Below are 17,647 nucleotides of genomic sequence, written 5' to 3' on the forward strand. Positions count from 1 at the left end.
CTTAATCCCATGACTTGTTGAAGTGAGAATCTGAATGACTTTGCTAGTGGCTAGTGGGGACTCTGAGGAGGCTGCAGTAAGACTTGTTCTTCTTTCCCATGAACAGTGGGTATCACCAGGACATCCAGTCTTCCTGGACTGAGTGAAATAGACTCCGTCTTTAATATGGCTTTCCTGAGGTTACCACTTTATTCTGGACCTATAGAAATACCGCGCTGTAGGGCTCTTCACTGAGTCATTTTCATTCATAGGTGATTTAATAAACTATTTCTTTTGTTTATTGTAAGGATAATTCTTGGAGTAAAATGAAAGTCTCCTCTGTGCATGAAACACCTCCATGGAGAGAAAGCTGTTTTGTTTTTCTGTAAATTTCTTGGCTTTGCTGTGATGTTTTTATGCTTTTTAAAATGTTTTGTTTCTAATTGCCAACCGTTTTTGATGTTCTAAACAAATTATTTTAACTCCCACCTTCATGGTCTAAATGATAGAGTTTCATAATGTGAAAAGCTAGATGAGGAAAAAATAAGTAACTGTTTGAAACAAAAAGAACAGCAGATAGGAAATTCCAAGCAGTGATTACGAAAATAATTGTAACTAATGAATTTGATAATAATACTAATGATGCTTTTACAGGAAAACTAAAGAAACTGTCAATCTTGAAGGTGGATCAGAATAGACTCACACAGTTGCCTGAAGCAGTTGGGGATTGTGAAAGTCTCACTGAGTTAGTTCTTACAGAAAATCAGCTCCTGGTAAGTGTGGTTTGCACATATATCATAGAGACTTACTAGGGTAGATTCTACTTATTTGTAATTTGAGTGGACTAAATGGAAATTTCTTCATATTATATCCCAGAAGGGTCTTACAAAGCAAATGCATGACCTAAAGATCAGTTTTTAATCTGCTTAAGCAAAGAAAGTAGTGCTTAGGTTTCCCTTTTGAGCTTGTGTCCTAGTTGTGGTGCTTCGAATATAGGGACTGAACAAATGCCTCACAGATGTCTCCAGTGAGGTGTGGGGATAAGCTACTCACGATGGATGTGTTGATGCCCCAGCTGTGGTGCCCAGAGACCACCACTGGGAATATTCATGAGGATTCCTCTGGCCTCTCCTTGGGTTCTTTGAGCAAATGGGAAGAACAGGAGAGATGAGAAAAGAGATGAACATTGTCCAGGAAAAGCCTTGGCAGGCTGGGGGCTGGGAAATGCTCTTGATCAGGGAGCCATAGGATGGTATCTAATGGGCTCTGGTTAAGGCAGCTTCTTATTAGAACTTTGGGGTAGAGGAGGGGTTCCTCCACCTGGACCAGGCTTCCACCAGACAAGGGCAGGGGTTATGCGTGCACCCCCTGGTAAAGGGTGGGTGGGCAGGGTGGCAGCAGATCTCAGTTGTCTTTTCCTGTCCTGCTTCCCCCTCTGCTTTTGTCAGTCCTTCAGTTGTCACTTCTTCTTCTTCCCCCCTCTTTTAGTTGTCATATAGCCACTCTGTTTTCTTCAGTTTACTCTCCTACTTTTCTCTTTTCTTTTCTCCATCTTCATTTTGTCACTTTATTATTTTTTTTCCACTCTCTTTTCCCTTTTCCTTTTCCCTTTTCTGCTTTATCTATAAGTAGAGTAAGTAATGTTCTTTAGGTAGAAAGAGCAAAAAGAACAGCAAGAAAGGATGGAGTGCACAGATGTGGGTGGGGAGCCCAGTAGCCCCTCCCCTCAGACAGCTAAAGCAGCCAGCCTCTGGCAGGTGTGGCGGGAGTTACCAAATCTTCCAGTCCTGCTTTGTGATTTTAGGCTTACAAATAGTAATAATAACAACTGTAAAAATAATATTCACCCCTGGATTGCACTGGAGTATTGAAGACTCTCATATGGGTGCCAGCCTGGTTCTGGTAGAGCTCTGCTCCCCACTCCAGGATGCTTACCTTTCTCCCATCCCCATAGCCCTTGCCTTCCCCTGCCCATGTGGCACCCTGCTCCGGGTGCTGGTTCCCTGCCTCAGTGCTGTGGCTTCCACAGACATCTAAGCCACTGTCCCAGTGTGGTCCTTGAAGGTGCAGGCAGGGCGGGAATGAATCTTGAGGGTGCAAATTCTCACTCACTTGAGTTGAACAGCATTTATTTCCCTTTACAAGATGTTTCCCTGTTCCCAGGTCTCTACTTTTGATTTCATTCCTTTAAAACAGACTTACCATTTCAGCAAAAATTCAAAATACTTAATGTCACACCCCCTAAGTGAACATTACAAATATCTAATATTCAGCAAAAACTATTGCTTCTGTTGCTGGATGAGATTATATTCTTTAGGTCCTTCCAGAGATCTTATTTACTGTGAGCCATGTTAAAAACATGTGTTACATTAATAATGAAATTGTTATTTTTACAGACCCTACCTAAAAGCATTGGAAAACTAAAGAAGTTGAGCAACTTGAATGCAGACAGAAATAAATTAGTGTCCTTACCAAAAGAGGTATGTGCTTTTAGAGAAATCATGTGATCATAATTATGAAGAAATAATCACAATACATAAGGGATCAAAAATGTCAAATGCTTTGAAAAGACGCATGTGTTGCTTTTAAAGGTGTGAACTCCAATCTGTGAGTATAGAGCCGACTGGAGGAATTATGTCAAAGAATGGTCATCAGTAACATTAAGGAGAGTTGGGAAAGGTGAATTTATAGGATTTTAAACGGGAGAAAGAAAGAGATTGACATTTTGGGTTTGACATACAGAGAATGGTGACACCATTGGCAGAAATGGATTATTTGGGAGTTTGGCAGAGGAAGTGGACGACTTTAGCTTTAATTTTTTAATTTAATGTGGAATTAAGCTCTATCCCATAAGCAATTGGAATTATAAAAACTGATCTCGATGCAACCATATTTCTAGGCAGTGATTTACATTGGGCCATGCTCATGTCTTGGATGAGTTTGAACAAAGTCTTCACAAAGGCATACACATAGAGGAAGGTGAATGGGAAGCTAAAGCCAGCTTCCTAGGATTTTTTTTTGGTCAGTGGTCTAAGCACAAGAAAACGAGACGCCACTGTCTGTTGTGGAGAGTAGCTGTGTGGACTTAGAGGTATTTAAATTCTGGCAAGAGAGGTGGAAATGCTGACAATGAGGAGGAAGCTTATAGTGGGTCAAACAAGGAGGTGTCTAGTGTGTTGTTTAAAAAGAAGGCTTACAATTAGCCAGGCGTGGTGGTGGGAGCCTATAGTCCCAGCTACTTGGGAGGCTGAGGCAGGAAAATTGCCTGAACCCGGGAGGCTGAGGTTGCAGTGAGCCGAGATCGTGCCACTGCACTCCAGCCTGGGTGACAGAGCGAGACTCTATCTCAAAAAAAGAAGAGAAAAAGAAGAAGACTTACTTTCTATTGGGTACTAGAAGAGCTTGGTTGGAGAAGGATAATACTGAACTTGATTTTTTTATTAGCAATAAAGCTTAAAACTAGCTGTTGATGAGCCTTCTCCTTTGCTGGGTCCTCATCTAGAAGGGTATGGTATTTCCTTGTATGATATGATCACTGGCCGGGTGTAGTTTGCTTCATATTTCTGTTTTGACTTTTTCTAACATCTATTTTGGAGTAATTTCAAAACAGCCATCCAGCCAATCAGAACATGTGGCGTTCTTATTTTCCTAGGGCCACGTCTCAGGGTATCTGAACTTCCTCTTTCCTTTCCTCATCTTGGTGTTTGGCCCACAGTGTCCCAGTCTTCTCCCTGGATAAGGTGGCCAGCATTTCTAAATGGAGACATGAGAGTATTTACTATAAACATGATCATATTCTGAAACATCCTTTATATGAACACTGGCATCTAAGTAAACTGTTTCCGGCTGAAAGACTTAAGTCTGTTTCTCACTAGGACACAACTAAGAGATTCTACTAATTAGAAAAGTTGGGTTCTAGTTTCTAAGCAATAAACCAAAATACACAACTGATATTCTGAACAGTTAAATTTACTCTTGCTGGATAGTGGCAGATGGATAGTAGATTGGACATATAAACATACATACAGATGTAGAAAAGATTTCTTTCTTTCTTTTTTAATGCCAGGTAACTGTACTAGATGCTTTCAAGTATTTGTTGTACTTGTTGAATCCTTACAACAGCTTTTGCAGTCATGATGATTTCCTCATTTTATGAGTGAGGAAACCGAGGCAAGTAAGTTCTTTTTCTTACTTGGGCTCACACAGCTTGGGAGTTGGTAGAACCTGACTCCAAAGATGAGTCTCTCAATAAACACATGACCACTTAGGTAATGCAGGCTCAGCCCAACCTTTCCATCTGTGACCTTGAGGTAGGGCAAGCCCCTGATTTGTTAAGGAAAGGCCAAAGTATCTTTAGTTTGGACACTACAGAAAGTTACTACATTTTAGGTTCACTTTCAAGGCAGATCATGAGGAGAGCACTTTTAGGTGTAATGTTAATTCCCAGCAAGTTTCACCACCCATCCCCAGCTTCCCTGATCCCCTGACTGTCTTTCACAAGATTATATTCTAAACAAGAACCTTTTGGAAATTTACTTTCATAGAACTTTCACCATCATTTCAGCATCAGTTCTCTTTTTGCTTTAAAAGAATGAAACACACTCAAGTGTTCTGACTAGAGGGTTATATCTAATCCATGCTATGTGTTCACTAAATTTACTAGAACAGTTTTTCATGATGTGAAAAGTGAAAGTATCATGAAAATATTTCTAACTTCAAAGCATTTTAGTCATATTTTGTCCATTTTCTGAGAAATTATGATTGGTCTTCTGGCATCTGGCATTTTAGAAAGAAATAGTCTGTGCCTTTCCCTTCAGCTGTCTGATAAAGCAGAGAATGTTTAGGTTTTTAGGAATTGGATCTTTTCTAGATCGCCTCCTACTCACACACACTCAGCTCCCAGAGTAGGAAATGTGCTGAGCACATGTCTCCAACTCTCCCACGGATCACAGTTTGCTGCCCAGCAGAAATGGTTGAGTGCTTGCCTCTGACCACTGGGGCTGAGCAGCCAAATCACCGAGAGCCTCCTGATCTCTCATGCATCACGTTGGCCCAGGCAGCACCTTCGTGTCATGAGTCTCTGTGCACTGAGCGTGGTAGGCCCTGTGACTGTGTGTATGTTAGCTCTTTCTCCAAGCTTGATGCCATTTGATCAAATCTTGCATTTTCCTGATTGGATTCTTCCAAAAATGTATTGCTTTCTCTTTAACAGTTAAGTTGCATACATGACATATCTAAACTGAAAGACTGACCAATTCAATTCATATGCCAAAAACCCATAGTAGTATTAATTGCCATTGGTCTGGTATGCTGTGTAGTTCTTCCTATATTTTGTCCTTTAAAAAAAAAAATTTATATTATTGTGTGTTGCCAGTTTTAGGGCACAGCTCCTTAGTCTGTAGCAGCATTTATTTGCATTTTTTCCCCAAATGGTTGAGGGGAAAATGTTTGTACTGTGTGGGTCACAATAATGGATTCTGTTTGTGTTTTGTGGTGTTATTTGTAGTAAACATTTGCAAATCAATGAATGTCTTTTGTTTTCTTAATTGTTAGCTGCTTGGAAATTTAGAAAAGTCAGGTAAACTTGTTATCTTGTAAGTATTGTTCAGACCACAGTTGCATCTCTAACTTTCATTCTGCTTCTTAAATGCATGAAGATTCAAATCGGCTGACTGCTTTGTGTGCTCTTCATTATAAAATATTGGACATTTTCCTCTAAATTCAGGTTTTTGGTTTTTTTTGCGACTGCATGGCCTGGAACCTTATTTTGTTATGTGTTTTTCATGTTTGTTCAGATTATTCACTCTCAAAAGAATGCTTTTCTGTGAATTACATTTTAAGTTATTCAGAAATCTGAAAGGCATCATTTGGCAGCTCATCTGTTTTCACTAAATTGTAAGTTTGTTGGCACAAATCTGTCTCTAATGGAAAGGCTAGATTTGCTTTATTTGCTACACCTGGCATGCCTCTGATTTTTCAAGTCACTTATTTGTGTCTTTTATTTTTCATCCTGTTGCTTAAGTATATATACTTCTGGGAAAAGGAAATTTCTTAAAAACTCATAGTGTTGGTGGAGAGGAGAGTTAAGGAACATACTGTGCAGTAGTATGATTGATTCATGGATAGATGGAGTTGGTGGTATATGTATGAGCATGAGTATGATGAACAAGAGCCAGACCATAAAGAATTTTTGGCTAGAAGAAATTGAGCTTATATCCAAGTTTAGAGTCCTTTTTTCTTTTTGTCTCCATTAAGTCCAAATGAAAGTGACGCCAACTAAGCCATACTTACCCAGTGAGATGAGGCAAGATAGCATTTGTAGATCATTCATCAAAGCTTTTTTTAATCAGACAACCTGTAAATATTAATTACCCATAAATATTACTATGATACTCAGAAATGCCGGTGGTGATAGAATATTCATTTCGTGGATAGTTTTCTGCCTTCTTCTTATTACAATTTAAAATTATTTCAGTATGTTTCCATTATATTCTAAAATGAATTATTGATTAAAGACATAATATAGAATATAAAAATATTAGATAAAATATAGTTGGCCATCAGATTTCAAGATGGAGAAGTCATTCCTAAACTTGAAATAAGTCATTAAAAAATAGTTGATGGATTTGTCTACAGGAAAATTCGATTTCTGATCTTCAAGAAGGTAAAGACAACCTTTACTTTCTTGAAAGGGGGCAGGGAGACATTTAAAGTATCTTAAATGAGAGATCTGTCTTTACTCTATTAGAAGTTCTTTTACACCAGTGAGGAAAAGATGTATTAAATACATCTATAGAGAAGTAGACAAAAACAAACAAACTTCCACAAAAACCAGCAAGTGATTCACAGAGGAACAAATAGAAATGGCAACTAATGTGAAACAATTTCAGCCTCATCAGTATTCACAAAAAAATTAATAATACCAAATTTTGGCAAGGGTGGAGGGAAGTGTATATTATCATGTAAATATAAATTATTATGACTTTCTGGAAGAGAATATGATAATAGTAAAAACTTCAGAAATGTGTATACCCTTTGATTCTGCAAGTCCACGTCTAGGAAAACATTCATGGATATACACTAAGAATGATGCACAAGAACATTTCTCACATTATTCATAGGAACAGCTTACATGTTCCAGGCACCATACCAAGTGTCCATAGAGGCAGCTAACATGTGCCAGGCACAGTGCCAAGGGCTTTTGCATTTATTCTTATCTAATTATCACAACAGTTCTATGAGGTATAGGTAAATCATTATCAATGTCCAACAGATTGTGAAACTAAGACTGAGAGAGGTTAAGTAACTTCTCCAGAATCACACAACAAAGAAGTGGCAGACCTAACTAGCATTGTCTACCCTGGGCAGTTTCTTAAATAATCTGTGATACGTCCATAGAAGGAAATAACTATATGGTCCATAAAAGTCCTCTTAGAAACATTGTTAAAGTGTGTATGTAGAATCACAAATGAATGGCAGTGGTACTGGAAGATCGTTTCTCATAATGTTAATACTGATTATCCCTTTGTGGTAAGATTTGATTTTTTTTTTTTCATTGTGGTTTCCTGTGCGTGGATGTATGGTTTTTATTTTTCTAATCAATGTAAGGTACTTTTTTATAATCAGAAAAAAAGAATTCCGTTGCTGTTAGTGGATATTTTGATGTCAGTGGCCCCAGAATTCAGGGAGTCCCAAAGCCACATGATTTCCAAAAATATTTATGAAGTAGGGAACATTTGAATAATATGCCATAGATGATGGAATTTTAAAATTATGTTTCATATTATTTTTGCTCAGATTGCATTTTGGCCAGATTTTAATTATTGTACATTTTTCTTTTTTTGCCAATGGGATGTGGGTTCAATTATGTTACAAATAATATTAAAAGGAATATACTGAAGGAAAGTGAAAGTTCCCTTACACTTAAGGCAAGCATTTAAAAAATAGAATATAAACAAAAGTGACTAACGTAGGCTCCCTTTTTGAATCACTGAATCTGTCTCATGATCTCCTCCTTGGGTGAGCTAACCTACAGGCAATTAATACTTAGTGAAAGTTGACCTGAGCAGAGGTTTGCTCAATAATCTGCAGATCCTATTTTCTTGAGATGAGTTAGATCAATGCCTAACAGCTAAGGAGACACAAAATGGCTGGACAAAGATTCTCAGCTATATTCCATAATTCTCAGATAATCCAAGTCCAACCCCTTGTATTCTGGGAAGGTGCTATTATGTGGTTTAAGGGAGGCTTAAAAATATCAGCTTCCTACATAACTGGTAATAAGTTTTTTAAACAGTAACTCTGCTTCCCAGAACTTCTAAATGATACAGATATTTTATCCTGATGACAACTAAGGAACCTGTAAACTCTGCCTCCTGAACCCAAAAGAGGAAGCCAAAATATATATGAATGATGTGTATAATGTCAGTCTTCACTATTATTAACACAAAGTATCACTGTGATACATCGTTAGGGAGATAGTTTTTTAAAGACATTCAGGTAAGTTCAGGAAAGAGACTGCCAACATCAGTACAGTTCTAAGAACATAGTAGGTATTTAGGTGTTGATTGTACTCATCATTTGGATCTGAGGTTTTTACTTCCTGGAAAAAAAAAATAGCTACCACATTTATTTGGCAGCAGCAAAAGGCCAGTTTCTATGATAGGTGCCAAATTATATATGTGGTTTCATTTAATTTAATCATTATTGTTACTTTTGGTTAAAGTAACACATCCAAACCCACAAAACATATGACTGAGCCTAAATTCTAGCCCAGGTCTGTATGATCTCAAAGCATCCACTCCCTCCATCATACCGCATCTCCCTCTGACGTCTATAATGAACTATATCTTTTCAGTTATGGGTTTGAATGCTTAATAATCTTTTCTAAAAACCAAAGGTTTGTGCCATCCCTTCCTGGCTGATTTGGAAAGAGGGCTATGTTTGTGTGAATGTTTGCTGGGACAGCATGTGCCTTTGTGGGGTGATTAAGGCATCCCTAGCACACTCTGCAACAACATGTGCTCTTTGTTGGCATTGTTTTTCAAAAACCATAGACAATAGAGATCAGGAGGTCACACTGCCTGCTCTGACAACCCAGAGGGCCTAAGAGGCTCTTGTACGCAATTGCGTTCCACCCCTTGACGTCTCAAATGGGTATGAGATTAGAGTGGGAAAGGAAAAAGAAAAATGAAACAATAACACACAGTAGATAGCTCGCACATTTCATTGAAGTTTACACTTTATCTTCCTAAATGATTAATGGATCTTGTCCAGAACATTTATTTAGAGCCCTCTGACTCACTTTAAATAGTTAATTAATTTTTTGGACTACATAATATATGCACATGATACAAATTGAAAATGTTCACATGGTATAGCAGTAGGGCCCCAAAACAGATATCTTACAGGTTGGTGTGGTGGGGGGGCAGTGGACAGCTTCATGACAAGATGCCCACAGTCAAAATGCAGTCCCAGCTCTATATGCCTTCCAGGAGCTGCTTATCCCCTCCGGATGATCATATGAATAATAATATCTGCTTTGCCCCCCTTGGGTCACACATAAATCCTGTCTTTTCAAAGCTAGGTCAGGACGCTAGCAGGGGTCTTCAGCCTCAGCCAGCTGCTGACTTGGAAGCCCTCCTTCAGGGCATGTAGCCGTACCTCTGAACCCCAGCCTCATGCCGAAGCTCCTCCACCTGGGAGCAGGGATGCAGGAAGGGTGCCCCATGGGAACCTAGTCATTCTTTCTCATAAGTAGATCTTTGTCAGGATTGTCTAAATTTATCAGAGACTCTAATAATATTGATCATCAAAGAGATCAGGGTTTTGATTGCTTTCCTTCCATGATATTTCTGGGCATCTAAGTAGAACTGTTGATTCCCTTCCTTAAGGGAGGGAGAATGTGCTCAGCCATATGGGAAATCCAGTTGCACATTTCTTGTAGGACACTATATTGGGGCTATATGTTTATAAAACCTAAGAGAGGCTACTCTGGTGATTTCTTACTGGAACAAAAAAGATTTTTGTTGTCTCCACTGCTGCACATAGAGGCAGGTAACTTTTAAGTAGAGGTCTTTCACAAGTAAGTAAATAAAGTGTCTAAACATACGTAAATGAGAAATTTAGTGGGCAGAAAGGCTATGCATGGTGGGTAGACAGCATGAATACTGTACTTGCCAAGTACCCTGAGTGTACACAAACATGTGCAAATTAAGCAGTAATTCAGGTAAATGATCTTAGGGTTCTTCATGTGGTGTTTTATGCTCTCAGAGGGTTAGACCATAATTATGAAATAAAGGCAGAGAGCATTTTATTATATGGACCAAAGGGTTCTGTGAAGGCTCTATGGAGGAACAGAGGATGTTTAGCTAATTTTGGATCATTGGTAAGATTTAAAAAGGCATTTCTATAAAAAACAGTGGGATCAAAAATATAAAAATAAAAATGTATTTAGGGTATAATGAGTAGACCATTTTTGCTGGGATGAGAAATATGTGAATGCGGGGACTAAAGGGGGCAAAATCTAAAAGCCTTTCTACATATCTGGGTGCTTTCCACATGACCAGAGACAAATTTTTTTTTTTTTTTTTTTTTGAGACGGAGTCTCGCTCTGGCCCAGGCTGGAGTGCAGTGGCCAGATCTCAGCTCACTGCAAGCTCCGCCTCCCGGGTTTACGCCATTCTCCTGCCTCAGCCTCCCGCGTAGCTGGGACTACAGGCGCCCGCTACCTCGCCCAGCTAGTTTTTTGTATTTTTTTTTTTTAGTAGAGACGGGGTTTCACCGGGTTAGCCAGGATGGTCTCGATCTCCTGACCTCGTGATCCGCCCGTCTCGGCCTCCCAAAGTGCTGGGATTACAGGCTTGAGCCACCGCGCCCGGCCTGACAAATGTTAGTCTACATTTACTTATATATTTATTTTTCTTTTATATACATTATGGTTAAATATTGTGGTTCAATACGTTATTCTGAAATCTTTATATTTTTAAGGGAGGAAATAAAAAGATTATGTATGAAGGTAATTAGCCATTAACAAATACGCGTTCTGCTTTTGAGGATATTATATACATATATTAAACACATGTATAAATAGAAAAGGGCAGAAGATATATTCAGATATCATTAACCATTCAAGTCTTGTGCTCTTTCTCAAGTGGGAGCCTCTGGAGTAGTATTTTTCCATGTGTTGGAGAGACATCAATAGGTTCCTTCATGAGCCTTTCCTAGCAGTTGCCCTTAGTCAGGAGAGTGAGTACAAGAAGAATGTAGTACTTTATGGAGTCCTGCAGAATGTTGTGTCTGGGATCGAGCTATTTTTCCGCCCTCTTGATTCAGTTTTCCTGACTGTAAAAACCACCGCCAATTTGTTAAAGAGAATCATTGGATTTTTGTGTGTGTTTATGTTCCTTTTTGAAGACCAGACTCATACAAAACTCAGTTACCTTTAAATTGCTTACTTTTAAAAAATGGTAATCAAATTTGGTGTGGATGGAGGTGTTGATCTGTGTGCCTTTACAAGCAGGCCACGGCTAAAGAAATGGATGTATAGATTTACTCCATTCACTTTTTGTGAAGATACTGCTGATTTTACATCCATCAAAAAAAAGTGAATTTACCACATTAATTTGTGAATGACTAAAAGCTATTAAAAGATGTATGGTGGAAATTAATGTACTGTATAATCTGTAAGATACCCCTTTTTTTTGGAAAAAAACACGGAGAGTGCTGAAGTTAATATAATGGGCAAGTCTTGAATTGTGTGTGTATCAGGATCACCTTTGGCCTAACTTTTGAAACTACAATTGTTAAACTTGCATATTACCACATAGTATTTTTCTGGATTGTATAGTTTGGTTAACATATTTAACAGATGCAGTTGGGTTAGATGTCAGCAGTGGAAAATGATTTCTTCTTTAGAATAAAATTTTTAAAGTGTATCATTGATTTTCTTGATTTAATTTAGAACATGTACATCTAACGTTTCACAGAGATTTTTATGAACATATAGGGCTGTGTTTTGTATGATTTAAATTAATGATTATTGGTCATCAGTGAGACCAGTGAGTTACGTGGTATAAGTTTATGCATCCTTTTTATACTGTTTGGTAAATAAGGTACTCTGATCCTACTCCATCTCCCCTAGAAAACTGGAAAAAAAGATGTATTTCCTTTCTCACCATAGATTGGCGGGTGCTGCAGCCTCACTGTGTTCTGTGTGCGTGACAATAGACTAACTCGGATACCTGCAGAGATGTCACAGGCAACAGAACTTCATGTGCTGGATGTGGCAGGGAACAGGTAAGCCTGTTGTATGCTTTGCTTGAGGGAAACAAATATGCATACATCCCAATCTTTGCGTGCATCTTCAAATTTTTGTCTTTGCTTTATCTTACAGAATATGATCCCAATTTTTCAAATGACCTAGGCCTCAGGGAGTTCTTCATATGGGGGCTAGAGTGCTTGAGCCCAATGGAGCAGAGAAAGGGGAAACCTGAGCATGGGTTAAAGTGTCAGTGGACACTTTTGTAGAAATGCTTCCCGGAATGACGGTACAATGATGCCAGGGAAAGAGCACTGAACTAAGAATGGGGAGACCTGGGTTGTGGCTTAGCTCTTCTAAGTAGCTTTTGTAAGTCATCATGGGCTTCAGAGTTTCCTCACCTGGAAAGCGAGCACAAATGAGTTCGAACTCAGTTTTAACCAGGGGACCTTGACATACTGACTCTGAACCCCCTGAAAATACAAACAAAATTGTGTATTTAGGGAAGTGTTTATAGCTAATGTCAGAATCTCCAAATGATTCATAATACAAAAAAAGTTCAGAACTGCCAGACTAGTATCCCCAAGGTCACAGCGTCACCATTTCTCAAGTTCCGGAGCAGAGGTCATGTTGAACTGATCGCCATTTTCTAGAATATGCCTGTTCATCATCTTTATGGAACACATTTGTTTCCGTCATTCCGAGCTAATTTCAGCGCCCTAAATGTCATATGCGCCTTCTCTGTGAACAGAAACAGGCTATTCTTTCTATTGGGGACCCTCTTCTCTGGCTCCTTGACTCTCTTCTTCATCACTCAAGCTTTATTTTCTCGAGGGAGCCTCCTTTCTGAGTTCGCATTAGGGAAAATTCCCCTGCCATGGCAGTCACAGTACCATGTGAGAATTGCCAGTTTTCATATGGGTAACCCTTCTAAGCCTGAAGTTACCTAAAGTTAGATGTTCTTCTGGTTTGTGTGTCATTGTATCACTTGTCAGATGCAATGACAGAGTGCCTGGCACATAACAGATGCCATTTTCAGTGGAACAAAAATGTTAATAGTTTTACAGTATGAATAGCAGGTCACTGCAGGGTGGCTTATATCATAGGCTTCCTTCCCAAAAGGAATTAAAAATTGCTTTTGAGTGTAATATAGTTAGGAGAAAAAGGTTCAACTGCTTGGGGGAAGATGATCAATGATCTTAAATGGTAAAGGCCAGCAGTCTAAAGAGTGTTTGGGAGACTGTCTCCTGAGTGCTGATTAGCTGATCATTTTGGTCAGGCACAGGTCACCGTTTTTTATTCTTGCTAATGGATTATAGACAGCAGGGCTAAATAAACAGCAGTTCTCAGCTGGAATCTAGAGGTGAGTTATAGCCTCAGGCAATGCTCACTTTTTCAAAGTTAATGCTTCCAGGACATCTTGATAGATTCTTAAGACCACTAACTGGTTGCCGGAAACCCAGGATTAAATTGAGTTGAACCTCGGATATCTGCTGAACTAAGCAGAACTAAGGCATGAGCCTTTACAGCTTGAGGAGGGTACTTCTTTCCTGATCTTTATCCTCTAGCAGTAGAAACTCAGTGAGTCAACATTTGCTGGTTCTTGCCACACTACTGAGCATGAATTTGCATCAATTCTTGAGCAGAAAGATGCCTGTGATGCCGAAAAACTGTTTTTACATGAATGAAGGCCCCATTTCTCCAGTTCTCAGAAAAAGAGAAAGTTAAATTTTTATTATGCTTGGGCTGGGATGGAGAAAACCCAGTTAAAAAGTCGAGTTACATAGTTGTCATTTGAGTCAGTTAAGTGTGTCATTTAGTCCATGCATACGTATGTAGATTCATAATCAAATTTTAAGCCTATTAAAATATTTAATCACTGCTTATTAAAAGTATCAGTATAGAAACTAATTTTTTTAAAAAGGGCTACCTGGTCAGCCTTTTAGCTTGCAGAAATGTCATACCATAGGATATCATACTAAATCATATTAAATGTAACAGAAGCTTCTGCTTCTTCTTTCAAGTATATGAAAATAACATATGGCAGCAGGAAACGTACACTGTGAGTTTCTAGAAACTTTCTTTTGCAGTTTGGTAGGATAAATTATAGCAAGGATGACTATAACCTGTCACTTGGAAACTAAGTATTAAACCTTCTGTGACAGTAAAGAAAATGTCTTATATCATCAGTTACCCGAGCACAGAACACAAAATTCTTTAATACTTAGACTCTCTCCCATAGGAATATCCATCAAGTGTGCAAAACTGGGCATTTGAGGATTTTCCTTACTTGCAATATTAGTAGTACTGAATATTAGAAACAATGGTTGTCAATTGGGAAATAGGAAATAGCTTACACTTTTTAATTTTATACTATGTATGTATTACCCAGTCCAAAGAATTAAAAATATTAAAAGACAAACAATAGCATACTGTTGTGGAATACTAAGCAGTCAAAGAATGAGATATTTCTCTGTGCAGTGACACAGAAAGAGACCCAAGATACTGAGTGAAAAAGGAAAATGTTGAGCAGTTTATAGAGCTCTCATTTTGGTGGGGTTTTTTCCTTAAAAAAGAAAAAAAAAAAATCACTTATTTGTGCATTGTACCCAAATACTAATAGTAGTTCCCCTAGATGAGACTTGAAGGTATAGGGAGTTTTCATTTTAGATATTTTAGTATTGTTTAATTTTTTGCCAGTTATGTTCTCAATTTATATATATTTTTAAACATTTTTGAAAAGTTTGCTTAAAACTAAAAATTCTGGTAGAAAGTAACAGAAAGATGAAACATTACATTGTAAGGCGTATTCAGTCACTGGCGAAGTTAATATTAATCAGTAGGCCATGCTTAGATATTAAATAAATTTGAGAAGGCAGTTGCTATAGTAGTTCACAGGCATGGAAGGTCACTTGGGGCTGGGTTGGTCATGGATATAACTGGAGACAAGAGGCTTACAGTTTGGTCATTCATTTGCTTTAGTTCTTGTACCATTGGTGTGAATAGTAACCACAAGTTTTTTATTTCTGGGCGCATGTGGTCCTAAATAGAACACAGAGATGCCTACGGGCTGTGGTTTCTTGTGTGTTGATTCTGTTTATTCTATAGTGTACAGAAGGTATCAGAATAAACCAAAAATGTATTATTAGCTCCTTTGGAAAGCAGGAATGTATTTCTCATCGATTTTCTGACTTGTAGCTGGGATGGTTTACCCAAGAGAGACAGAAAAGCATGTGTATGTCTTTTTTTCCCCAGGCTATAGTGAGTTAGAGGATTAGCCAGCCGGCAGAATCTCAGTGGGCAGACTGTTCAGGGAACAGGGTGTTTTTTTCTTTTGGACACCACTGGCAACACTTCTGTCCGCAAGACAGTGGGCAGCTCATGTGTGGTGTGGTGTGGACTCAGTCAGCAGCAGCCACATTCAAGCTGGCACTTTGATTCTTTGCAGCAAAAGTGGTGTTTCAGGCAACTCATTAATCTGAGTTGAAATATGTTGATAAGATTTGTTGTTGTAGAGTCTAGTAATTTATTTAGCTTTTGTCATATGGTTTGTCATCCTTAGAAGTTGTTATTTATTAGTATTATCGATGCTCTTTTTAGCCTCTTATTTATACTTTTGCTTTAACATTCAGCTGGCTTCTAGTCTGAGAAGTTACAATGACCACGTTTGAGTATCTGTGTTTTGTGCCAGTTTTCAAGTCTTGATTTTTTTTCTTTCTGTTCTCATGAGTAAGACAGGTACAGATGCTGACTGTAAGTGTCTTGCCCAAGACTTGAAACTTTAAATGTTCTAGTGGATGTTAGCTTGCTTCCTCTTTTAAAAGATAGAGGAGAAAAATTTTAAATAAATTATATTTTTGTTCAATAAAATGAAAGAGTTTGATGTACTTGAAACTTTAACAGTGTATAATGTCTTTAAAAAATCCTTGTCACAGTGCCTGGCAAATACATGTTTTTAACTTTCTTGCATTTCAGTTTACATGTATGTAACATTCTTTGGATAGAAAGAGAAAGAATTTTTGTATAAGCAGAAGATATTTCCGTTCTATCCCTTAAAGAACAAATATCTCAGAGTAAGAAGAAATGTAATTGTGATTCTGCTATTCCCTGTGGTTCCCTCAGGTGTCCTTCTCTAACTGTGAGCATATGGTGGCACCGGGTGGATTCTAGGATTTGAAAATATGTATTTCTCACCTCATACTGCTCTCATTAGTGAAATATTATAATGTACAAGTCATAGTCTTTTCAAGAGTACTTTAACATAAGCAGTTCTCGTGGATACACTGGCTTAAGAACCTCACTCCCACTTAAGTTACAGTTTCACAGTACTTCCTCAGTATTGCACGCAATACATATGCATGAGATGGACTCAGCCTTTACTGGACTAATTGTTAAGGAAAAGAAAATATTTTCTCATCTTTGAAACTAACACAGAAATCTTCCAAAATGTATTGTTACTGTGAAAAGCTTGTTAATGATGCTTTTGTTGTTAATACTGTCCATGCACTCTTTCATTTTTTTTTTACTTCTTTTATTAAAGTAATTTAACCAGTTTATGCCTACCTTTTCCTCTGATTAGTTTTGTGTTATTGGAATACAGCTTCTTTTCATATCTTTAGAGAGTTCTAGTTTATTTCCCATAAGTTCTGTCAATTGAAATGGTATGTGCGTCTGAGAATTCACTGTTAGTCTTTTGGTAAGATGTATAGGTAGATTTCCTGCTAATGTTAACTGGAAATAGGTGTACATATGATTTCTGGCAGTGGTCTTTACTAAATAGATTCTACGGGTTGCAACCAATCTGTGAAGTCTTTGTGCAAACATAAAAATAAAACTAATCTTTAGGTGTCACATTATAACATTTAAAGTACTTTCATACGTACTACCTCATTTGAAACTGAAATAATCTGATATAGATATTAATTGTCACCTAGGACTCTGAGAAGTAAGAGCTTCTAGAAACTGAGAGATAAAGGTTTAGAAGGGAATACCTGAAATAATCTCCCTAGAGAAACTAGATGGAGTCCATACAAAATGGGGTTTAATCTTTATTTTGGCTGCAGCTTAAATGCTTTGACGCCCCAGGCACCTCCTTCCTCTTGGCCTGATTCATCAGGTGCTCCTGGAAACAGGTAATCCCGCAGCTTCAAAACCAGCCCTGTCAGTGAGGCTGTCACCATCAGAGGTAAAGAACCTCCTCTGGGTCCTTCCAAAATCACCTTGACTTTTTTTCTGTCTTTACATTGAAACCTAGTACAAGACCCTAAAAATGTGTCCTACAATTTTCTCTCTCATTTTTTTTTTTTTTTGCCCTGTAATCTGGAGGTTCTCATGGGAGAAGTGAGAGCAGAAAAGGGAAGCACAGGAACCTACTGAAGAATCCACTTGCAAAGAGTATGTCAAGAGTCT

General features: G+C 38.2%; 1 protein-coding gene across 1 annotated transcript in view; it reads left to right on the forward strand.

Annotated features, from left to right (window-relative positions):
* Positions 1 to 17,647, forward strand: part of LRRC1 (leucine rich repeat containing 1) — a 128,914-nt gene that overhangs the window by 106,338 nt on the left and 4,929 nt on the right. Inside the window, exons 9-11 of the mRNA XM_007972221.3 lie at positions 634 to 752; positions 2,376 to 2,459; positions 12,161 to 12,276. Of these exons, the coding sequence (XP_007970412.1) occupies positions 634 to 752; positions 2,376 to 2,459; positions 12,161 to 12,276 (319 nt within the window). The remainder of the gene's footprint in view (positions 1 to 633; positions 753 to 2,375; positions 2,460 to 12,160; positions 12,277 to 17,647) is intronic.

This window comes from Chlorocebus sabaeus, chromosome 17 (assembly GCF_047675955.1).
Source record: "Chlorocebus sabaeus isolate Y175 chromosome 17, mChlSab1.0.hap1, whole genome shotgun sequence".
NCBI lineage: Eukaryota > Metazoa > Chordata > Mammalia > Primates > Cercopithecidae > Chlorocebus > Chlorocebus sabaeus.